Below are 22,634 nucleotides of genomic sequence, written 5' to 3'. Positions count from 1 at the left end.
TCTTCGTACTTTGCTGTTCAATGTTTTGTTTTTATAGATTAACCAGTTCAGTTAACTTTTAAAATAAAAATTGTTAATTAGTCCCCGTTTTTAGAATACCTAATTTAAATTATTTAATTTGAATTTAAAGTACTTTTGAATTGCTATTTGTGTTTAGTATTAAGCAAGCAGTTAAGTTGGATTTATACAATCACTTGCGACTGGTCACACTGCTCTAAATAAGGGAAACGTGATTATTTGAAGTAACATAGTTATTTTATTAAATTTACTTTACCCTCAACTGAATTTGAAATGGAAATGATGGTATGTTGTGGGAAAAGCCTAAAAGCAAGCCCTAATTAAATTGTTTTCCAGCAAGGAGCATCGCTGCTGTCGCGGCCAGCAGATGAATTCGGCAACGACTCGCTGGTCGAGGAAATGTGGGCATCCAAAGCTCTGGAACACGCAGAGGTTCACTTCAATGTGGGTCGAATCATAATCATAATCCTGAATAATATCGGCTGACAATGTCATATCCCACTTGCTGCAGCTCATCACCAGCGTCCATCCCTCCCAGGTGAAACTAACGCCCTACGACGACCAGATATATGCCACCTTCCGGCAGGATTTCCCCGATCTCGAGGTGGGCCGGCTCTCCGATGACATACTCAAATCCGCCGTGGAGAAGCTCAAGTGGCGGCAGTTCGCCGAAAAGTTCAACAAGATGGACGACTACTCGTACGGCACCCTGATGCGCGCCGATGCCAGCAAGGAATTCTCCCCGGACAACTCGATCTTTGTGTTCCGCGTCCAGTTTCTGGCCATTGAGATTGCCCGGAATCGGGAGGGTCTCAATGACGAGGTCCACGCAAAGCACAGGCCAGCCAGAAAGATCCCGGAGGAGGCCCAGTAGTCCGCCACCGTACTTTAGATTAGGTCGTAAAGTTTAAATGCATTTTTAGATGGTGTTCGTCTAGCTACTATTGTAAAGAATCAAAATATTTTCCTAAAAAAATATAAAGCAAAATTCTAAAACAATGATTACTAAAAATATGCTATTCTTTACACAAGATCATCATATTCATGAGGTTTTGGTAGTTTATAGCTTAAGAAAGCGACAAAAAATAACTGATTTAAAGGGAGTTTTTTGGAGCGTCATTTGAAAATAATTAATTTCAATTGCAGTTACATGAATTCCTTTAAGGAAAGGATTTATTGATCTGGATAGTTTACAACTTATCAAAAGTATTTTTGTAATAAAATTAATAGGCAATACAAAATATACTCAATCTTAAAACTAGTAACGACGCTTAACACTGATTTAAAAAAACATATTCGCTTTATTGGGAAATCGATTCCATTTAATATGTGAACAACAATAAACCCAAGGTTTGCTTTAGAATATTGTCTGCTAAAGAATATTATATATATTTTATCGGGATTTGCCTAATTGCTAAGTGTATTGCCCGCACTTGGTCCATCATCAGTCTTGCTTTTGGGCGGCCCAGCATTGTTGCCTGCCCCCGGTTCCCCCTGTTCTCATTTCCACCTACAGTCCACTGGTATTGCTGGTCATCAGGATAAACGGAATCAGGGCATCCATCTGCATCTGACCCACCAAATTGGCGAAGAACAGCTCCTCCATGGCCTCCGCCTCCAGGCTGCTCAGTGGAAGTAGACGAGCTACCAGCACATTGAAGCGCTCCTCCCCTCCTCCGATTCCTCCCTGCCGCCTCAAACTGGACAAGGCGTAGAGCTGGACCCTTCGGACATATCCTCGCAGCTGGCGCTCCTTGCGCTGCTGCAAGAGCGATGGATTGAAGAGTAAGATTAGGCGCAGAAGGCCAAACTCCAGATCCGTGACCTCCAGCGACTGGAGCTCCTGGACAAAGTCGTGCAAGGTCCTGGTGAGATTGGCCATCTTGGAGATCTTCAGCGGTTCGATCTTATCGATGTCCGCCAGTTGGCGAGTGCTCTGTATGAATTGCCCAATAATGGTCGGCACCGACAGCTGTCCCTGGCATTGAGCCAAAGCTACAGCCATCAGAGCTGGCCAGGCTCCCCTCAGGAGCTTCACTTGGCCATGGGCGTCCAGTTGCTCGAAAACGGGAACCTTCCGAAGGGTGTGGATCGTGAGAAAGATAATCCTCGAGCCCGTTTCACACACATAATGAATATTCAAGTACGAATGAACCAAGGTCGGTGGCTGAACATGGAAAGCACACTGCACATCCGTCAAAAGATCCTGTTCGAAGAGCGCCTCACTGACCACAAAGTCGCCGCCCCCACTTCGATTGGCACCGCACTCGAAGTCCAGGTCCATGTGCTCCAGTTCGGTATCGGCGGCATCTTCGGTGCCACTGTCCTCCGCCTCTGAATCGCATTCAGGCTTCACACTTAAATTGCCACTCCTCTCCAGTTGATTTTGGATGGGCTGCAGGATCTGCAGTCCCTTATGGATGACCCGCATGTCCAGCGAGGTCTGGATGAGGCCCATCGTCGAGGTGGTGGGCAGTGTGCTGGGTGCTTCTCCGGCATTGAAGTTAAGATGCTGCGAGTTGTTATTGCTGGCGCTATTGGCCAGCAGCTGCAGGCACAGCGTGCTGCTGTTGTCCATTGAGTCGTCCTCGTCATCCTCGGGATCTGGCTTTGGAAGATCTGGAGAGTAGCTGCCGCCCTGCTGCTGTTGTTGTTGTTGTTGCTGCTGCTGCTGCTGTTGGGTGGCAAACACTGGAAAACAGGGGTCAACATCAATAGAAGGCCTATTTATTTAGTTGTATTTATAGTAACAATTATTAATATTAACAAGCCTATGATTTAACTTTTTTAATTTAAAAATGTATATTTAAGATGCAATATTAAAATCGATAGCCAAGCTTGAAATGAGTAAATCAGACTATTGCATGACCTTTTACTGTACATACACTGACCCTTTGTACTTTTGAACTGTATGAGTCAATCTTATTAACTTAATTCAATTCAAATTGCAAGTTGAACTTACTCAATGTCTGCGTTAGCTCTGCAAAATTCAGTCCCATTGGGAATAGATTCTCGTTCAAATTGAAAGGCGTTGCTGGCGTGCTGTGCACTGGGGGCGTGGCCGCGGCCTCGGCCTTGACACTGTGCCCCTTGCCGCGGCCCTGCTGATAGCCGGACTTGCCGGAGAGGTAGGTGGAGGCACTGCCTCCACCGCCGGATGTGGATGAGCCACTGGCGGCGGCGATGAGACCCTCCTTTCTGTCCACAATCGGTTTCCTCTCGTGCTGCACAGCTGTGAATCAAAGTCGCAGAGAACGGAAAGCAATTAACTAGAGCAAGAAGTGGTATTAAGATGCGGTTTGATGATTTTCCAGGCGAGGTGAGTAAGTGGGTGAGATGGTTAGTGTGTGTGTGTGTGTGTGCTGGTTGGGAATCTTTTGTGCCCCCGCAGCTGCAGGTTTAACATGATGAGCAACTAATTGCATTGGATATTCATTGTTAGAGAAGTTAACGCTGCAGCAGCAATTAGTTTCGCATGTTGCTTTGAAGTGAAATGTAGGCTAAAAATAATGTGTATATGATTCTAATAAACATTCGCATTCTAAGAAAAAATTAATTAAATTACTAAACAGAAAATATAAGCTCCACTAAATTTATTGAATGCTGCTAAGCTTTAATTATTTTCTAAAATCACACCCAAGTAACATTATTTTTAAACAACAGTAAGATACTGCATTAAAAACATAAAACAAATTTAACAAAAAAACATAAATCCATACCTTTTTTTAAATTAAAATGAATATCAGTATTCTTTACCATGATAAATGTGGACTTTTATATGTGCCAGTGAACTAGATTTTATTGCTATTTCCATAAGCTAAAGAACTACTGTTTTTATGACCGCAGCTGTATGTATCCACTTTTTAATGACAAGTTCTTTATGTACTACAACCCTTTAAGTTAAAATTCCTCACAAAATTTATAAGATTTTAAGGGGCCCTTGCGCCTAGCTTCTTTTAAAATAACGTAACTACTGCTATAGCCTGCTGGAGCACGTAGACTCTGGCCAGGCCAGAGATTCGGTAATAGCTTGAGACGACGACTTAAACGAAAATTACAATCACTTCGCATGCCGCTGGCCAGGCACTTCTGCAGGCGGCAGAACTGGCACCGATTCCGGTGGTGCTTGGTGACCTCGCAGTTCATGGCCCCGCGGCATTGGTAGCCCAGCTGCTTGCGGATCGAGCGCTTGAAGAAGCCCTTGCAGCCCTCGCAGCTGATGGCCCCGTAGTGCCGCCCGGAGGCGCGATCTCCGCACACCAGGCACAGCTCCACGCTCAGCGTGGCAGAGGCTCCCGCTCCCAGTCCCACGCCGCCTCCAGCGATCGAAGTGCCTCCGGATGAACCGCCGCCGCCCAGCAGGGGCATCGCTCGGCTTTCTGCAAGGTCAGAGGGCAATGGCTGTGTCAGAATGGGTTCCAAGGTGCAATGACTCGGGTGACTGGACTCACCTTCGCTCTTGATGAACGCCTCAACCTTAACGCCGTCCATTGTCGCTACAGCAGCCGGCAAAATAATAGTCGTAAACAGTAAAAAATACTGAAAGAAAAAAAATGTTTTTTTTATATTACAATATATATATCTTAACTCCATGAAGTAATCCAGTTTTGTTTGAGTCAAATAATTGAATCAGTACAAAATTTGGTCCATGAAAATGATTTATTGATGCTAATATATATCGCCTGAAACGCAACTTATTCAGTTGAATTTATAATCACAAAAAATATATTTTATTCCTGAATTCTTTTTAAACCTAATAGGCCCTCTACCTTCCAATCAGATTTTTTTTTTATATGAAATATTTTTTTATCTATTTAATTATTGACTGCTAATATTTTGAACTAATCTGTGCTTGCTACGTTAGCTATTTTAATAGAACCCGTTTCGGATGCACTGGTGTTGGTGCCTGTGATGTGATGAAGTGGTCTTGCTTACTTGGCTTTTTGTAAATTCTTATTGAACTTTTGCTATCACCATCCTCGCACTTTTAAGGTAACACTTTTACGAGGCACTTGTTTCTTTCTATACTATTTCCGATTAGTTTAACTATTTTTAGGCACTTAAAACCTTTTTGGAAGCTTTTCTCACGGCAGAAAATCTTTTTGTTTCAATTGACTTGTCAGTAGTGTGACCGCAACATACCCATTAGAATATACCATCCGGTTCACGGAAATATACTAAAAAAGACCAATACATACTGTAAAATACTAAACCACTTGTAGAGCTAAAAAAAATGTAACGGAAAGAATTTAAATTTTAATATCAGCGTTCTATACCTGCTAAAAATATTATTAAGTGATTCTTAATTTTTAAAAATAAAATCTCACCTGTTTTCAAGTTTATTTATATATAATATTGATTCAATACCAAGATATTTTTTCCAAGTGTGCTGAGAATCTCCTGAAAACTAAGATTATGCACATAAAATGCCCCGTCCAAAAACACCTGTTGGTGCCTTAACGTTATTAAGATTTTTAAAAATGCAATGAGCGTTTGCTTACAAAAATACAATTTAATATACAGGTGAAATTGTTACAAAAAAAGGTATAACAAAAAAGGCCCTAAGAATGGAACTAGAATAGTTTATTGTTTTCTCTTTTTTCGCTTAATTTTTGGTCTTACAAACGATTAAGCCACAAATTGCTCACACAAATATCTAAAAGGCAGGCAGGCTGGAGGGCGACAGAAAGTAAGGGTCGGAATAAGTCATGGGTCATGGTTCAGCCGAAATGGAAAACAACAAGCTCACAAACATGCACATGCACACTCTGCCTATGCAGCAACTACAGTCTATACTAATTAAATTATTTATTCTTCAAGCCCATTGCACGTTTGGTGGCCCGTCCCAGGAAGATGCCGGTGAGGAAGACCAGGCCCGTGGCGCTCATCAGTATCACAAGGAAGAATTTGCGCGATGGCGAGGCGACCACCTGCTGCACCAGTTGCTGCATATCCTCGGGCGGCAGCGCCAGCGTGTCGTCCGCATTCCGGAACATCTCGATGCGCCGCTCCAGCTTCTCGCGGCAGTCCGCTTCCAGCGAGTTTGGCGTATCCTTCAGCAGCGTCCTCAGGCAGCTCAGCTCTACGGGGTAAAGATGATATGATTTTGTAATTGTTTTTTTTTGATAAAGGTATACTTTTTTAATTGATTGACCATAAAAATGTAACTACAATTTAATTTGTTTAATAATCATTTGTTTGCTTTGATAACAGAACCACGGATTTTGGTTATTGAAATTATTTTAAAATATCTTTCTTTCAAAAAATTATCTTTTCATTAATGTATTATCATATCAGTATCATAATGTCAACTTACTGCGACCATTTCCGGCGGACACCTTGGAACAGTACCGCAGCAGATCTACGGTACAGGATGTCTCCAAAATAGGATCGACATGGATGTCGGCCTTAGCTTCGGCTATCAGAGCGGCCACCTCCATCTGGCATTGCACGTTGATTATCTGCTTTTGCAGGAAGGCCGTCTTCAGGCACTCCGCCACCTGGCCATGCTCGTCGGAATCAATATTCGCCTTGCACAGTTCCTGGATCTCCGACTTGCAGAACACCTGCAGCAGGGGATTCAACTTGTAGTTGAGGGCTTGCTCTTGCAGGATCTTGATCATCTCCTTAGCACACTGTTCGTCCAGCGCTGACTGGCGGAACTTGTCTTTAAGACAGTGAATAACCTACAAAGTAATCAAATATATAAGAATTTAAGAAAATACCTTGAAAAAAAATTCTTACAACTTAAAATGCATTAATTTTAAGAAAATGTTGTTAATAGCTTGCAAAATGCCTGTCTTACTTGACTTACTGACCGTCTCCGTCATGTCAAATTAGTTAAATAATAAAAATATTTATAAACAATAATTATAGCTTGGATCAGATTAAAAAGCCGAAAGGCAATTATTTCCTATGAAAGCAATATATATATAAATGTTTTGACCCGTTAATGAATACCCAATTGAACGTTTGTTTAATTGATTGCAAAAGCGTAACGCAGATAAGGAAATGATTGCGATTATGAAACGCTGCATAGGCATCGATTGAATCTTCATGTTTAATCCTAATTGTCTAGCTCTTATAGTAATTTCCGAGATCTCCGACGCTCATACGTCCAGCCAAACATACATTTAAACCATATCAGTAAGCCTTTTACTCTTTTTTTTTTAATTCGCCATGTGCTCGTCACCGTCAAGTTATGCCTCTAATCGTGACCAGCAGTTCGTTAGACATCACAGCCGTTTCATTCTCGATTCAGTTCGCGTTCAAAGTTTACTTCAGTCGGGTCTGATGCGTAGACGCGGCGTATACGTGATGCTGACGTTGTGCGGTGTGGTGACCGCTGCTCTAACCGCTTTTCTTGTGATTACCCTCACCGGCGGACAAGTAGCAGATGCATCCGATGCAACAGTAAAGGTGGAACTATCCAATGGCCAGGGGGAAGTGCTTGGGAATTATGGCTACACAGCTTGGACGGATCAAACTTTTATGCAATTTCGTGGCATTCCCTTTGCCGAACCACCAACGGAGGAGCTGCGTTTTCGGGTAAGTCAGTTCACTAAGTCCATTACTGGCTCACCAAATAAAAACGTCAGTAAAATATGAAGCAAAACATTTTAAGCCAATACAATAAGGAAAGCTACCTCAGCGGATCGAAGTCTTTATACCATTACAGTTACATCTCATGCCCTATACAACTATATTTTTATAAAATTTAAAATACCATCCTAAAATAAATCAATGACTTTTATTTTGGTTTAATTATGACGAGGGTACTCCAGCTACGAAGCTTTCGTTTCATTATTTTTTTTTCTGTGATGTCGAGTTATATTGACATTTAAGTTTGGCGTCGTCTCAACTGATAAGCTGGTTTATGACGAGGTGCAAATGCTTTCTATTCTATATTTCGGCGATTAGCCACCTGTGGCCCGCTCACCATGGACGGGCACCCTCGGCGCACTGAACTTTGGACAACGGTGCCCCGTGATAACCAATCTGGATGGCCAGTTGTCTGATGCTGAACTCGAAGATTGCCTCAACCTGTCGGTCTACACCAAAAATGTGAGTAGAAATTTGGTTTACAAATTAGGATGATGGGCTTATTGGATTATGATAAGCATTAAGTGTTCCAAAGTGCTGAGATTTTGGTTTCAAACTTTTAACGATTGTGAAATAAGACTGGTTTATCAGTTTATATATAAAAGATACTTTTTTAGCTCTCTGCAAGCCAGCCTGTAATGTTTTACATTTATGGGGGAGGCTACTATAATGGATCCGCTGAGGATCACCCACCAAACTATATCCTAGAGAAGGACGTGGTACTTGTGGTACCCCAATATCGAGTGGGAGCCCTCGGCTGGTTGTCGACATACACGGAAGAGCTTCCTGGAAATGCTCCCATTGCGGATATTCTACTGGCTCTCGAATGGGTGCAACTGCATATTGATCGCTTTGGTGGTGACCCCGAAAGGGTGACTATTTTTGGCCAAAGTGCCGGAGCTGGAGTGGCTAGTTCTTTGTTGCTGAGTCCCAGGACTGGCGACAATCTGTTTAAGCGAGCCATTGTGCAGTCCGGTTCGATTTTCGCCAGTTGGGCTATTAACAAGGATCCACGGGCACAATCACAAAGGATTTGCATTAAGTTGGGATGTCCTGGCTGTGAACAGTCGGATCAGCTCGTGGAGTGCTTACAAAAAGCTAAAGTTAAAGATATTCTGATTGCCACAACCTCAGAGTCTTTTTCGCCTATTGTCGGTGATTTGCAGGGTATCCTGCCGCAACAACCCAATGAGCTCGTAAAAAGCTATTGCAAACAGATTCCCCTGCTTACAGGATTTACTCAACATGATGGTTCCTTTGTACTAGCAAGTGAGTTGTACTATACGTCTAATTTTTAATTATTCACCATGATTAAAAACTCTTTTACTGCAGCCTACTATGATGCTCTGGCAGCCAAGATGTCCAATGTGAGTTTGTTAAGTGTTCGCCAGTTTTCTCAAGGTATCAATGACATGGTTAATGACACTTCGGGACTCACGGATAATATTTTGAATCGCCTGCTCTTTAAGCCAAAGATACTCAACAGCCATGATCACAATGCTGCAGTTCCCCCTTACTTTGATGTGAGTTCATGAAATGCTCAACAGAGAAACGAAAATAATTATTTTCTTTCAGCTGACTTCGGCAATCTTTATGAAATCCCCTGTGATAACGTTGGCCACTAAAATCTACACCTCACAACCGTCATCGCCCGTTTATCTATATAGTTTTGAGTACGAGGGCAAATACACTCGGTTTGGCTATGAGTTCGGCAACTCACACTATCCATTCAATGGAGGAGTGCATCACTCGAACGACAACATCTATCTGTTCGCCACTCATCCTCTTGAGGGGCAGGACACTCAGATGGCACAAAAAATGGTGGAGATGTGGACCTCATTTGCCATCGATGGCATTCCCAGCGAACTGAGTCCTTTGATCAGTGCAAGTGGGCCATACAATCAACTCAATTTGGAGATAACTAAAGGAGAAGATTTATTGGACACTCTGACGGCCGCAATCGATGATCCCGACAATGGGAGATTGCAGCGAGAGGATATGGAGTTTTAGTGGAGTGCCATACGATAGATTATTTAGAAAGTGTAAATATTTTTCTTATATATAAGCAGTAAAGTTTTAGATCTAACAATATTCTTAGTTTGGCAAACGAAAACGGAAAAAAAAACTTACCTTTCCATTTAGCTCCTCATTGGGCAGAGCGCTGGCCACAATGTTGGAGCAATAGCGATCGATATTCTTTCCGCAGGCACTTTGCAGCGAGGGATTGAAACGGAAATCTGTATTCTGCTCGATCATGCGATTGACCACCACCAGGTGACACCGCTGGTCGAACTGCGTGTCATCCTTGTACGTCTTGAGGCAGTCCAATAGCTGCGCCGAATCAGTGCTGGGACAGAACTTGTAGATCATCTCCTTGCAGGTGGTGAGAAGCGTATAGTCAGTACCGCTGTCGCCCAACTCCGATTTCTTGACCATGAAGATGGCATGATGACAGGGCTTGCCCAAACTGTTCGTCTTTTTATAAGGCACTCCAGGGCCTGAAAAAGTTAAAATTTAGAACAATTAAGTACGTTATATTTTGGTAAAGTTTTTCTGGTTTTGGGTGTGAAATGTTTTAAACCGGAGGCATATTGGCTATAGTTTGGACTTGTATAGTAGAAACAAGTTTTGTAATATTGGTATAAACAAGTAGAATATTAAATTAATGTTCAAATGTTAAAGGGAAACGATAAAATATGTAATATTGTGTTAACTTTTAACAACAAACTCTTTAATTTTTTGTTCTTGAAGAATTTTTTCTAAATCTAATTGAAGTTCGCCCTTTGCCAACGCAGTGTTAAATTGTTTGAATGGTTAAGGATGAGTTAGATAACTTGCTTTTTCATTCACCTGACCGGGCCCCTTTTCCTCCTCGCAGAACTGCTCCAGCTCCCGCTTGCAGGCGTTGGCCAGCTTGGGGTCCAGCTGGATGCTTTCGCGCTGCTGGTAGAGTTGCGCCTTCACCTGGTGACGGCACTCCTTAGGGATCTGGTGGCGCTGCGCCTTGATCGTGTCGTTGCGCATCACCTCGCTCAGGCAGGCCACCACCTCGTTTTTGGTGGCACTAGAGGTGCAAAAGCGCTGCACATACGGACGGCAGGCCTCCTTGAACTTGGTCGTAAAGTGGAAGTTCTTCAGTGAGATGATCTGGAAGTGCTCGATGGCGGCCCGACAGCGCAGATCCTTGCGCAGATCAGCGTCATTTTTGTGCGCTATAAGACAGTCCATCATGTCACCTGAAAGGGATTATAATTATGTATTAATTCAAAGAAAATAAGTACTATTTAGTAGTGATTACCATTATCCTTTCCGCTCTTGAGGATCGCCGAGCAGTGCTGCTGCATGGCCTCACCGCAGACGTTCATGATGACGGGATTGAGTTCCACGTGAGCAGCCTCCTCCTCCGTGTACTTGACCACCACTGACTTGCACTCCGGCTGCAGTTGGTCCATGTTTTTCTGGAGGCACTCCATTTCAGTGCCCTTTTCCGTGCAGTCAGAGCAGAAAGCCGAGAGATCGTTGAGACAGTAATCCTCCACCTCGGGTATCAAGTCCATCGATATGGCGCGCTGTCTCATCACACGCTTGACCTCCTTAAAGCAGTCCTTCCTCAAGGTCTGATGCTCGTCCTCGCTGAAGGCCATGCGGTGCAAGCAGGGCAGGATCATGGGTCCCCGCTCCGGATCCATTTGTATGTTCTGCGCATCATCCCACTGTTTCTTGGCCCGGCAATACTTCACTGCGTCATCGCGGCAATGTTTGTACAGCTGGGGATCCAACTTGAAGTCTCTGGCCACAAAGTACTCTATAATGAGGAGCGCCTGCTCGCATTCTGGAAGCATCACTGGTGTGCCAATGTGCTCCACTAGACAGCTCATCACTCGAGCGTCGCCTCCCTGTACATCTTTGCAGACCACATCCACCACTGGCTTGCACGCCCGCCTCAGCACCGGATCTACGCGCCAATCCTCGCCAGCATCGCTAGCCTTTATCAGGGTTTCCAGTCCACGCTGGCACTGCGCCGTCACCCTTCGCTGCTGACGCCTGGCCTTGACGTGCTCCAGCAGACAGTGGATGATCTCGCCACCCGTACTGGTCATGCCGTTCACCAGCTGCGCCTTGTGCTCATCCGGACAGAACTTGGGTATATCATCGGCACAGTCGTTCAGAAGCTCCGGCGACAGTTGATAGTCCGTCATCAGCATGCGTCGGTGATCCGTCAACTCTTTGAGACAAGCGGGCGCCAGTTTTGTCCCATTCTTAGACACCGACTCCAGGCAAAGCAGAATCTGGGCCAACCGAACGTGCTTATCCTCGGAAACGCCCCGCCGGCAGTGGTACAGCTTTATGTCCTCCTTACAGGCTTTGGCCAGTCCGTGTGACACGCGATAATCGCGGCCCATCTGCTGATCCCTTAGAGTGATCTGCGAGGCGCACTGGGGCGACATCGAGGGATGGTTTTTGTGCCGCACCAGGCACTTAAACCCGCCAGCAGTACCGGGCTTTTCCTGAAACAAAAAGATACAAATTACCAGTTATTAACTATAAACTTGAATGATTTTTTTAACTATAGGTAATGGGACATGATATGTTTTTGGATATGTGGAATTTTGTAAGACTTTTGCAAGAATGTAAAGATGTTATTACATTTACTTTTATTACAATGCATTGGATGCAACGATTTTTTATTGCCCAATTTAAATAATTTCTTCCAATCTTATATACAGTATTTGGGGCAATAGTGAACTGTTTCAAAAAATGATTCACCCTGAATTTCGATTAGTGACCTTTAGCTCCCTTATCTCATAACTTATAAGAAACAGTTTTGTTTTGGGAACGCAGTCTGTTTAAAGTGTTACCAAGCGGTTGTCTCCAGAGTCACTTAAAGATTTCACATACCTGCGAGCACAGGGACGAGAGATCATCCTGGCAGACCCGGAACAGTTCCAGCATTCCACGCTGCAGTCCAATGGAGTTGATGGAGCTCTGGCAGATTGGCTCTAGGCTGGCCTTGTTGGCGCTCGTTTGGAGGCACTGCACCGTGCCCAACTGCGACAGCACGGAGGGCAGGTGATCGACGTTCAGCCGACCGCACTTGTGCTCCTCCACGAGCTGGCCGCAGGCAGTGTAGAACTCATCCACAGCGCTGTAATCCTGGCCCAAAGCCTCGTAGGCCCTTCTCAGGTGTTGGTGACAGGCGTTGCTCTGCGGCAGCTTCAATCGCTGCTGGTCGAGGCAGCTCCACAGGTGCACGGAGTTGAGGCAACTCTCCAGCTTGGCCCGCTCGGCGGGACAGTAGGCGGGCAGAAAAGTTTTCTCGATCCAGGCGGGCAGCTGCAACTGGCGCTGCTGCATCCACAGGGCATGATGGCAGCCCTCGGGCAGCTCCTCCAGCTGGCTGGAGCTGAATGTCAGTGCGCACTCCAGCATGGACAGATTGTCGGTGGACTTGTGGTGCGTGCAGAGCTTCTTCAGGTCCTGGCACTCAGCCAGGTCGATGATGTTGTGCATGGCAATAGCGTCATCCACGTCAATGGCGGCTCGCCGGATGCGCTGGAGGGAATCCTCGGCCAAAGTGGCCGTGGCCATGAGGAAGACCAACAGGAGGTGGAGCATGTTTGCCGGCTGACTCTGTCTCTCTGTCTGTCTGTCTGAATGGCGGATCTTCTAAACTCCTGTCTTCAATGGTAGCTCATCGAAAACACCTCCAGCAGCAAATTGCTTGCGTCAGCTAATGGAGCGGCTATATATGCAGTCGGTGCGGCGATTCGATGCGCTGCTTTTGGCCGAAACACATCAGCAAAAGCAAGTATATTCGTCGAGTTTCAGAGTGCAAGGCCCAGCAACAACGAGAATGTGTAAATGGATGGCCGGTTTGCAAGTCCACCGCTCTCACGTCCTGGTCATCGCTTGGAAAGCTTTATGGGACTGCCTAATATTTGATGCGAGTATTGCCACAGCCAAAATAGCTGATATTCCGGCACTTAAAGTGCTAATATCAATTTTATTTGCAAAAAATCCACTGAAGACCAACAGGCGATGGAAGATGGCAAGAACTATCGGCTGGCCCGCTATCTATCGATAGCCAAGAATCTAAACTAGAGATGGTACGGGAATCCCCTTTAATGAATGTTTTGCTCTCCAACATATTCTAATAATTTGAATGTAGAGAATTGACGCATGTTACTTTTAAATTTAAATTTAGTTAAATTTAAAAATTAATCCAACTAGTAAAACGTATTAAAAATACTATATACCAAATAAAATATACCAAACAAAATGGACTAACGCTTGGCGTATCGATAGTGCTATCGATGTACATAAATCCAGCTTCGTAATCGCAACAAGAATTGTGTAGATGTAGATACTCTTTGTTTTTGGTCCAATTCAGTTGTCGTTTCGGAGGCCTAGGATAATAAATGCGAGCAAGGAATTAACTAAAAGCTCCGTTAATAAAACCACCTGTGGTTTTCGGTTATTATCGCAATACGATACAATCATCAAGTGCAACGCCAACAGTTTAAGCGCGAGTTTAGTTTACCCTTCCACTTCGAAGCTCACACCTTAAAACTTGTTTTGAGTGCCAAGTAGAGCGAGTGTTTGTGCGTTTGTGTATACCTACAAACAGATGTAAAAGTCTTCAGAAATTCCAACACAACTCACAAATTGCACTGCAGAACTACTTGCATTGCTAGTTGGAAATATTTAAATGAAATAATTTAATTGCGGAGACTGGTATCAATTCACAGCCATTCAAAATGGGTAAGTTGGGCGAACACTATGGGTTAACCAAAGTTGTAAAACTCTTAAAACTCCCAGGAAAATAATAATCCTCACTAAGCTTGCATTCAAATTGGGCAAATTATTAATAACTTGTTACTTGGGAATCAGGGCTTTGATGTATTTTAAGGGTATTGTTGCTTTGGTCCGAACTTTGCCATGCAGTAAAGACTGTTTGTTTTAAAATATATGCATTGATGGTCGACCTCTATCCAAAAAATGTTGGTCAACACTTCCTTAACAGAACATTAAAAAAAAAGGCATTACTCCTTTTAAGGCGGCGCCAGCTGATAATAGTTATTATTTTGAGTCAAGCAACTTCTTTAAGGTCTTCAGTAAATTTAAATATTTTATTTAGCTTGATCAACATACTATTGTAATTTTTAACAAAAATCCTTGTAGTGTTTTATAATAAACCGCAAGGTAATATAGAAATGTTCAGTGACCATTATCAATTTAATGATTTCTTATAAAAAGAAATGGTAGTTGGGATTATTTAAAACAAGTCAAGATTAATAAAAATGTAAGCGTAATTTGCAAAGGCTGTTTAACTAAGTAAGAAATGTAAAAAAATAACATCTCATTCTTAAATCAAAGGATTGGTGTTCAACACAATTTAAATACCGTTATTAAATCGATGTGTCACCATTTAGTTAAAATATTTTGAACATATTCTAACCCCACTCTTCGCTACAATAATATTAAAAAAATTTTATAAAAAATTTGTATTTCCTAATACATGTGCATAATATTCAAATGTTAGGCTAAAAGTTTGGGTTGAATAGTCGTGTACTGAATTTTTTAACTTTTTAAGCTTGTTGTCTCCGAATAATTGGACTCCATCTTGACAGAGCTGCCAAGAGTACTAACGTTTACACTTCGTCTTCCTGAATTATTATATTTACGCTCTAGCAGCTGACATTATTTTGTGCGCCAAGAGTCATTGCACGCTACCGGAATTAATGTTTGGCTCTAATGCCGAGCCGTTGCTTGTGTCTTGGTGTCATTGGCACCCAGCTTTCGGCATCTGGTGCAAAGCCTCGGTGGCAATTTTCATTCCATTCCGTCTGCCACAGACACCGCGGGACTTCCACTTCCGGTGAGAATCTCTCAAATGCGGATGCATTTAAAGGGCCTAGGCTCTTCACTCGCTTCGCTGGCAGGATGTCATCTGGATGTTTTTTATTTTCCTTCTCTGAGGTCGTTGTCCCGTCTGTCTTGGATAGACTCTAAGCTGTCACTAAGCACATAATAAGCTTAGTTACATTTGAAGGAATTGAATGCCATACTTTAAAAAGGAACAAGGATGTGATGTTTGCCTGCTACATTAACAGATGTAACAGAAAGAGAATGACCCAATAATTTACACATACATAGTAAATATTTTTATAATTTTGATCAGCATCAAAAGAGTTTTACCTAGGCACCGGTGTATCGGAAAATCAACTTAATATACCTTTTTCATCCTTAAAAAAAGTTTATTCCCTCTTATATTTCTATGGGGTTAACTTCTTTCCTTTATTAGTGTGACTCTTTGACCTGACAGAAGCAGTGAACTTCTCCCAGCAAGTTCGAACTAATTGTCTCATTAATTAAACCTTGCCTTCTATACACCTAAAAAAATATATTGTTTAATTTTAAGATGACAGTTTGATGGCAACAGTTATATCAAAAGTAACGGTAGCAGGGACCTACCCATGGGGAAAATTTTCGGGTCTTCAAAAAAACTTCACTTAAACTTAAAGCCATCCAAAATCCAAGAAGCCTCTTTTCAAAAAAAAGAAAATTCTTTTTTTTTTAATAAAACAAAATATAAATTATGATCTAAATGAATTAGTTTAGTTTAAACCTGTCGATATTTTGGGCTGTGTATTCATATCGCTGAATGAGAACATTACGCTCTTTGAAAGAGCACTTAAAAGAGCCAGTTACTTAGCTATCTCTCTTTCGGAGATCTGAGAACCTATTCGATGTCGAACGACAGCCCATTCAGAGTTTGAAATTGTTAAGTTTGCTTTCTTTTGTACGGGAGCGTCAGTCCGCTGCTCGCAGTCATTACTACAAGACTAATTATAATCATTGGAACTCTTGATTGGATGACGTCGCTGCGCGTGTGAATCATTGTGTGCTGATCAATTCCACCGAGCCCCAGCTCGAACACCATATATCCGAAGGGCAGTGTGTAACTAAAACCTCTCTGTAACTCCCGATTCCCAAAAAGCACTGTGCAGTATGCCGGGAAAGGGGAACAACCGCGATCGCATCCGGGATCCCCGCGAGGAGATCCTGCTCGAGACGAACTTTGAGGACGATGGCGGAGTCCTGACGCGCGCCTACAACGGAAATCCGTACAATCCGTCCATCCAGAACCGCAGGCGCAACTCGTACCGCTCGGATCACTCCTTGGACAGGTACACAGAGCGCGGAGGCGAAGGTACGATCCGAAATCCAGGCTATTCCCGGATCACTAAATGCATTCCGATTGTGCCATTAAACGACTTCACTCTCACAGAATTGTGTGTACACCTTGTGCTTATTTTGCTTTACGTGAATCACTGGACAACCTGTAACCAATAGTCGCTGCTTCACCTGTTATCTTATCACTGTCTTTTTCCACCTATGCTTGCACAAGCAACTCGTATTCGTCTCTATGTGTATTCGTCTAAAATGTACCTGCACATATGTTTTTAAAACGCTATCCACATTTCTCATTTAGCTTACTTTAAATTCTTTTTATAAGTATATCCGAAGTTATTTTCTTCCCTCTGTAGTGACTTAATTCTTTTAAATTTATGATTTATTAACCACTTATTTATATGATTATTAAGAGCTAAAAATTCACAAAATTATCCATACTGTTAACTTCTACTGAAAAATAAACTATAAAAACATTAGAAGCTTTTCCGGTTTGATAATTTCAAGATGGTGATAATTTTTAAGATTACATTTAACGTTTATACAAATCTGCCAACGTAAAAGTTTTTTTTATATCTTTTAAAATCCACATTAAGGCTTGGATTTATTTAGACACTTGTCATAAAAATGTTTATAGATTTCCATTCACAATAAAAAACAATAATATAAGTAATTAATTTAAAGTTTAAATAAAAGTAGGTCTTAAACCAAAATAAATTTAATTTCATATGAGTTTATATTTCTCACAAATATATATTTTATTTTTTAGTCACCCTGCATAAATTATTTTCGAAACATTACTAATTGTATAAGATAAGGTTTCACTTTATATACAAATTAAAATTTAGATGTTTATCTCATAAACTGATCTTAATATTTCCAGGAGAATGCTGCCAATCATGCATGGCGCGTATACCATACGCCACTCTGATAGCCACTCTCATGTGCCTCCTGGGAGTGGGCATCTTCTGCTTCACCATGTACCGAGGGGCCTCACTCACCGTCATCATGGTTGACCAGGTCTTTCACCTGCGACTGATATGGTGAGCAGTTAATTAGCACTGCCCAAATATGATTTACTTGAACTTTATAATTTATTTAGGATCGAAGCGGTGCAGATGATATTTGTAATAATTGGAGCCGGCATGGCAGCCCTCGGATTCATGATTCTCTTCGTCGGATTTCTGGCCACCGGTGCCACCAGATATAAGGTTTACAGGGCGTGGCGATCGCGAGTGGGCGGTCGGATCTCATGCGCCGTTCTCATGGGCATAACCTACCTGCTAAACTTTGTCTGGAGCCTGATTCTGTGTTTCCTGGTTGTGGTAACCTTTATTTACACAATGTTCTGGAACATGTGCTCGAGTGTGGAGCACTCCCAAAGCTGCATTGATTTGACACAATTCCGTAAGTCTTTTCAAAACATCTATGTTATATCAACTATCTAATATTTCAATTGTATTACAGATTTTATGTTTCCACCAAATACGAAACTCGAGGATATGAAGGTCTGCGAAAAGTACGAGATAAAGGCTTTCTGCAAGGACGGCGTGGAAAACGCAGAGGTCATGTTCATATTGGCCACCCTGTCCACACTTTTGGTGCTGCTCAGTCTGGTGCATTATCTGATGTGCCTGTCCGCCAACTATGCCCATATTCGAGACCACGAAAAGTTCCAGGAGCTGCAGGAGATCCAAAACCTTAACGAGCTCGAGTACAGTGCCACTTCGAAGGATCGCTTCTAGGATATATTTCAGAAGATTCAATTTGAGCTTAAAGAGAAGTCCAGCGCGATTTGAGATGTTCGCGCATCATACAACGAACAATGAACAAAACTCCATCGAAAACCAACATGCTTTAGTTAAGATTTTTCGTTTAGACCTAAGGATTAAAATTTTGCTTGTTCATTTAATGAGTTAGTGGCTTCAATTATTATTTATGTTCAAACGCCTTCAGATATGTAAGCAGTTTTATCCAAGTAAACACTGCCAAATGAAAATATCCCACTGAAATCCTGCTTTTTATATTCGTGCACTCTTTGACTAACATTAATTTTCCGTCCATTACATTAAGTTAGCTTACATTCATTATGATGTTTCTGTTTGTTTTCACCTTTCGAGAAATAAACACACACAAACATAAAAGACAAATGCTTATGCTCAAATTGATTCTTCTGAATTGCCGAATGCATTTTATTAATATACGAATACGTAAGCTAATCAGCAGCTTAACATTATATAGTATAATCCATCCGTGCATGATTATCTTTAAAATCTGTACAAGAAATTACGTTTACATGTGTATATTTCACTATTGCATCTACAACTTGAAAGCAATACGAATCCTGCCGTAGTATTTCTGTAAATGCGGTAGCAGCAGTTTTATAAGACAATGTTAATCTAAAGATTGGAGTAAGTATAAATATATATTTATCTTGTATTTAATATATAAACCAACGTAATAATATTAATATATTTTATACCACACTTTTCTAACCTCACACTTATACAAAAAGGTAGAACGACATAAGAGTGTTTACACGTAGACTTTTAAAAATTAAATAAAAATGTCTGAGTAAAATCAACGATAAAATCTGTTTCAATCGATTGGTGGATTCGGGACTAAGATTTAATTTTAGAAATATAAAATGTTTTTGCCCCTAAGAAATATGAACTGTCATCAAAACCTACCCGAAAACAATTCAATTAAAATAAGGCAAATCTTTAAATGTTAAATAGGAAAAACATAGTTACTTTTAATTTTGGTCAAATTTCTTTTTTACGTTAAACATTTTTTAATCAAAACATTTGATTTAAGCATTATAATGAGGACTGGGAAAAACTTATAAAATATATATTTACCATTAATTTACAATACAAATATATTCGTTCAAACTTAAGAAACTATTTGAGCGGACTTTTTTTGATTTAGTTATAAAAGTATGCGATTGTAGCAAGGCGTTGTCGTTTTGGGAGTCATTGCATTGTTGTAGTCAATCTTCCTGCCGCTTACCAGCATTGGAGCGGTCTTTAACTTCAACTGAATGTTGGGAATCTGACTGATTCTATCTCTGACCGCGAATGGCAAGTCGTCGTCTTTGCCGAAGTGGGTTGAAGTTCCATTGGGCTGGGTAAAAGTTATGCCTCCACCTTGTATGTGCGGAATAACTGACACTACGGATCCATCATAAAACTGCACTTGGACAACTCCATGCGAGAGCTAAAACAGCGGAAGAATTAAAATGGTTAGTAGGGATGACTAATAAAAATATACAAAAGAGCATTACCTCAGTAGCGATTCCAACATCAGGAACGTTGATACGCTTGATGGGGACATTTTGATGGGCGGCTAGCATGTTTGACCTCGAGTAGTTGGTTCCGAAGTCTGTGGTATTTTGAGTCGACGAAATAGTGCTTACGGAAAAGTTGATTGAACCCTGCAGAATTAAAATTTATTCATGCAGCAATACACTCATAAGCTCAACAATAAAAATTTACCTGATTTGATTTTGGTGTGGAATACGCAAAGTTTGTGGTATCCCGCAAGCCATCCAATCTCTGAGCTGGCTGAACATCTGTGATGGGTCTTCGTCCGATTGTTACCGGAAAACACGTATTGTCTTTCGTCTGAGCAACCTCCAAGGCATTACTAATGTTGACACAGTGGGTAAAACACTCGTTTCCATGCTCTATCAAGGATCGCGGCTCCGAGCAGGAATGATCAGACAGCAACATTCCATTTGCATCGAAGACCTTAAGTCCGTCGGAGGGCGACTTTAGAAGCTTTGACCCCGAATAGAAGCGAATCTCAAAGTCCGTCATCGTCTCCATTAATTGGCATTTGCCTAGGGCACTGAAGTATGTGACTTTTGGTGTTTTGCTTTTCACCAGGCCCACAAATCGAGCACCGTACACATATTTTTTCCAGTGTTTACTGGGCAAAGTTTCGTAATTATAAACACAGTCGCCGCTTGGTATTTGAAAATCTGGTGGCTGCTCTCTTATTGGTAGGCCACTGAAATTTATAAAAATATTAACATATTTTCTTATGTTTTAATCAATAGACTTGTCTTACCGCCCAGGATCTGGCTGGTAAATTATGATACGCTGTCCGTCGTCCGATATGCGGCAAATATCAGTGACGCGATCTTCATTTAATTTTGGCCGAAATTTTAGAAATTCCAGGACAACCTCACCATTGCGCAAAATACTCATTATAGCATTCTTCGTCTTATAACGCGTCGGTAGCAGTCTTTTGGTGTTCAATGGTGACACCGAAATGCGCTCTTCCTTAAGAGGCGCTGGTCTGGAAGTTTGTACCATATCCATATCCATGCGAAAAGCTGGAACCTGAGCAGTTCTTGGCCAATTTTGCTCTGCCACTCCAGTTGATGCTTGCCGAAATAAACCAGGCTGCTCGTAAGTTCGTCGATGGTGATCCTGCATGAACTCCTCCTGTATTTGGGGAAGCACTTGTTGTGGCCCCGAGTTGTCCACAGAACGAATTCGCTGGGAGTTCCTTGAATCACCTAAATTAGAATGATCAGAGGAAAAACCACCAACAAGCGCATTCAAATGAATACTTACTGCTGGCAAACGTTATGATTCCACTGTCACCGCTTTCCAGGCTCTGGCTGAACACTCCCGGCGTCGAGTGGCCACCGCTTGTGCTACTATCCAATCTTTTCAGCATAAAAGGATGACAGAGCACCGCCTCGAGGGTAATGCGTTCGTGTGGAAGTTTCTTCAGCAACTTGTTTATCAGGTCCTGCGCCTCATAGGACAAATGAGCCGGCATTAGGTACTCGGACATGACCACTTTGTTAAGCGTTGACTGCACGGCGTCGGTCTCAAAGGGCGGTCGTCCAACCAGCAGCGTGTACAGCATGCACCCAACACTCCAGACGTCCGCTGGCAAGCCGTGGGACACCCGGGAAATCACTTCCGGAGATATATAGTTGGGAGTTCCACACATTGTCATATGCCGCTCATCCGGTCGCTTCAGTTGGGTGGCCAATCCGAAGTCAGCAATCTTCACGTGCATCTCCTTGCTTAGCAGCAGGTTGGAAAGCGAGATATCGCGGTGCATGATGTTGTGCGAGTGCAGGTACAGTAGACCCGCCACCACCTGCTTTAATATGGAGGCAGCTTCCGCCTCTGTGAAGGGTCTAGCAATTTGGTTCATGTAGCGATGAAGCTCCCCATTGTGGGCCAGCTCCAGCACCAAGTACACATAGTTGACATCCTGGAAGAAGGTGTACAGCTGGAGAACAGAGGGGTGCTTCAGGCGGGAGTGGATTTCCACTTCCTGTCGAACGCGGTTGGTGAGCCCAGTGCCTTGGATCAGTTTCTTATCGATCTGAGGGCAAATTAAAGATTAACTAAGGTTTTCACCATATCGTAGGGGTCCCTACCATCTTAATGGCCACATCTTGGTGAGTGTGCAGGCATCTCGCCTTGTAGACACTCGCAAAACCGCCCTTGCCCAACAAGTGCTGTACTTCATAGTCCTGCAAAGGCAAACAACGCTTGAAATTTCAATGGGATCACGAGATTCCGGTGCACCCACCTCAATTGTTTCTCCAAAGGCCCGATTGGACAACATAGTTTGCTTTGTTTCACAGACTGAGTGAGCCACTTGCTATTTATTGTTATTATTAATCAACCAAAGCCATGTAAACAAACAAGCCAACAAAAATTTGAAAGGGAACGCCACCGTTAGTGTTGGGAAACTTTGAAGTGAGTTTGCAGAAGTTGGTTTACCAACACTTACGAATGCTCCGTTTTCGATATCTATATCTGGGAACAAATGTAGATAAA

The 22,634-nt window shown here is 42.4% G+C and overlaps 6 protein-coding genes across 8 annotated transcripts; 3 read left to right on the top strand and 3 right to left on the bottom strand.

The window, feature by feature from the left end:
* Positions 1-151: 151 nt before the first annotated feature.
* LOC128257812 (protein PBDC1) lies at positions 152-1,283 on the top strand. The gene is made up of 3 exons (XM_052989012.1): positions 152-303; positions 355-462; positions 530-1,283. Exons 1-3 carry the CDS (start codon positions 292-294, stop codon positions 890-892), a joined length of 483 nt encoding a protein of 160 aa, XP_052844972.1. The 5' UTR covers positions 152-291; the 3' UTR covers positions 893-1,283.
* Positions 1,284-1,318: 35 nt separating this feature from the next.
* LOC128257805 (nuclear hormone receptor HR78) lies at positions 1,319-5,150 on the bottom strand. 2 transcript variants are annotated; one of them, XM_052989004.1, is made up of 5 exons: positions 4,954-5,150; positions 4,470-4,557; positions 4,077-4,397; positions 2,981-3,250; positions 1,319-2,709 (listed from the first exon to the last, which is right to left on the bottom strand). In XM_052989004.1, the coding sequence occupies exons 2-5, from the start codon at positions 4,507-4,509 to the stop codon at positions 1,529-1,531; spliced, it is 1,812 nt and encodes a 603-aa protein (XP_052844964.1). In that variant the 5' UTR covers positions 4,510-4,557; positions 4,954-5,150; the 3' UTR covers positions 1,319-1,528. The 2 variants fall into 2 exon arrangements, with proteins under 2 accessions (XP_052844964.1, XP_052844965.1); XM_052989005.1 differs by having other exon boundaries at positions 4,083-4,397.
* Positions 5,151-5,510: 360 nt separating this feature from the next.
* On the bottom strand, positions 5,511-13,700 carry LOC128257449 (Golgi apparatus protein 1). The gene is given in 7 exon segments (XM_052988462.1): positions 5,511-6,100; positions 6,335-6,704; positions 9,751-10,100; positions 10,103-10,118; positions 10,471-10,856; positions 10,919-12,128; positions 12,520-13,700. Coding segments are annotated over 7 exon segments (3,327 nt in total). The 5' UTR covers positions 13,237-13,700; the 3' UTR covers positions 5,511-5,822.
* LOC128257452 (glutactin) lies at positions 7,207-9,711 on the top strand. The gene is made up of 5 exons (XM_052988469.1): positions 7,207-7,566; positions 7,939-8,082; positions 8,238-8,889; positions 8,953-9,143; positions 9,196-9,711. Exons 1-5 carry the CDS (start codon positions 7,312-7,314, stop codon positions 9,628-9,630), a joined length of 1,677 nt encoding a protein of 558 aa, XP_052844429.1. The 5' UTR covers positions 7,207-7,311; the 3' UTR covers positions 9,631-9,711.
* A 247-nt stretch (positions 13,701-13,947) lies between the features above and the next one.
* On the top strand, positions 13,948-18,827 carry LOC128257455 (neuronal membrane glycoprotein M6-a). 2 transcript variants are annotated; one of them, XM_052988472.1, is made up of 5 exons: positions 13,948-14,382; positions 16,622-16,834; positions 17,699-17,858; positions 17,918-18,222; positions 18,283-18,827. In XM_052988472.1, exons 1-5 carry the CDS (start codon positions 14,379-14,381, stop codon positions 18,558-18,560), a joined length of 960 nt encoding a protein of 319 aa, XP_052844432.1. In that variant the 5' UTR covers positions 13,948-14,378; the 3' UTR covers positions 18,561-18,827. The 2 variants fall into 2 exon arrangements, with proteins under 2 accessions (XP_052844432.1, XP_052844433.1); XM_052988473.1 differs by lacking the exon at positions 16,622-16,834.
* Positions 18,828-19,640: 813 nt separating this feature from the next.
* LOC128257450 (serine/threonine-protein kinase PLK4) lies at positions 19,641-22,570 on the bottom strand. The gene is made up of 7 exons (XM_052988463.1): positions 22,384-22,570; positions 22,229-22,324; positions 21,402-22,173; positions 20,890-21,343; positions 20,313-20,829; positions 20,102-20,251; positions 19,641-20,034 (listed from the first exon to the last, which is right to left on the bottom strand). Exons 1-7 carry the CDS (start codon positions 22,417-22,419, stop codon positions 19,747-19,749), a joined length of 2,313 nt encoding a protein of 770 aa, XP_052844423.1. The 5' UTR covers positions 22,420-22,570; the 3' UTR covers positions 19,641-19,746.
* Between the last annotated feature and the right edge of the window lie 64 nt (positions 22,571-22,634).

This window comes from Drosophila gunungcola (genome assembly GCF_025200985.1).
Source record: "Drosophila gunungcola strain Sukarami chromosome 3L unlocalized genomic scaffold, Dgunungcola_SK_2 000002F, whole genome shotgun sequence".
NCBI classification, from domain to species: domain Eukaryota; kingdom Metazoa; phylum Arthropoda; class Insecta; order Diptera; family Drosophilidae; genus Drosophila; species Drosophila gunungcola.
Note: the sequence above shows the minus strand (reverse complement) of the source record. Positions and strands in the feature narration are given on the sequence as shown.

Excerpts from the sequence above, each read along its gene's own strand:
- LOC128257812 (XM_052989012.1), top strand. Across the intron at positions 463-529 it reads ACGCAGAGGTTCACTTCAAT|CTCATCACCAGCGTCCATCC; the intron begins GTGGGTCGAATC and ends CACTTGCTGCAG.
- LOC128257805 (XM_052989004.1), bottom strand. The coding sequence starts at position 4,509 with ATGGACGGCGTTAAGGTTGAGGCGTTCATCAAGAGCGAAG. Across the intron at positions 3,251-4,076 it reads CAGCGGCATGCGAAGTGATT|CTGTGCAGCACGAGAGGAAA; the intron begins GTAATTTTCGTT and ends TTTGATTCACAG. Across the intron at positions 2,710-2,980 it reads AGAGCTAACGCAGACATTGA|TGTTTGCCACCCAACAGCAG; the intron begins GTAAGTTCAACT and ends CCTGTTTTCCAG.
- LOC128257452 (XM_052988469.1), top strand. The coding sequence starts at position 7,312 with ATGCGTAGACGCGGCGTATACGTGATGCTGACGTTGTGCGGTGTGGTG. Across the intron at positions 8,083-8,237 it reads TGTCGGTCTACACCAAAAAT|CTCTCTGCAAGCCAGCCTGT; the intron begins GTGAGTAGAAAT and ends ATACTTTTTTAG. Across the intron at positions 8,890-8,952 it reads TGGTTCCTTTGTACTAGCAA|CCTACTATGATGCTCTGGCA; the intron begins GTGAGTTGTACT and ends CTTTTACTGCAG.
- LOC128257455 (XM_052988472.1), top strand. Across the intron at positions 16,835-17,698 it reads CACAGAGCGCGGAGGCGAAG|GAGAATGCTGCCAATCATGC; the intron begins GTACGATCCGAA and ends TAATATTTCCAG. Across the intron at positions 17,859-17,917 it reads TTTCACCTGCGACTGATATG|GATCGAAGCGGTGCAGATGA; the intron begins GTGAGCAGTTAA and ends TAATTTATTTAG.
- LOC128257450 (XM_052988463.1), bottom strand. The coding sequence starts at position 22,419 with ATGTTGTCCAATCGGGCCTTTGGAGAAACAATTGAG. Across the intron at positions 21,344-21,401 it reads AATCATAACGTTTGCCAGCA|GTGATTCAAGGAACTCCCAG; the intron begins GTAAGTATTCAT and ends ATTCTAATTTAG. Across the intron at positions 20,252-20,312 it reads CCACACCAAAATCAAATCAG|GGTTCAATCAACTTTTCCGT; the intron begins GTAAATTTTTAT and ends TTAATTCTGCAG.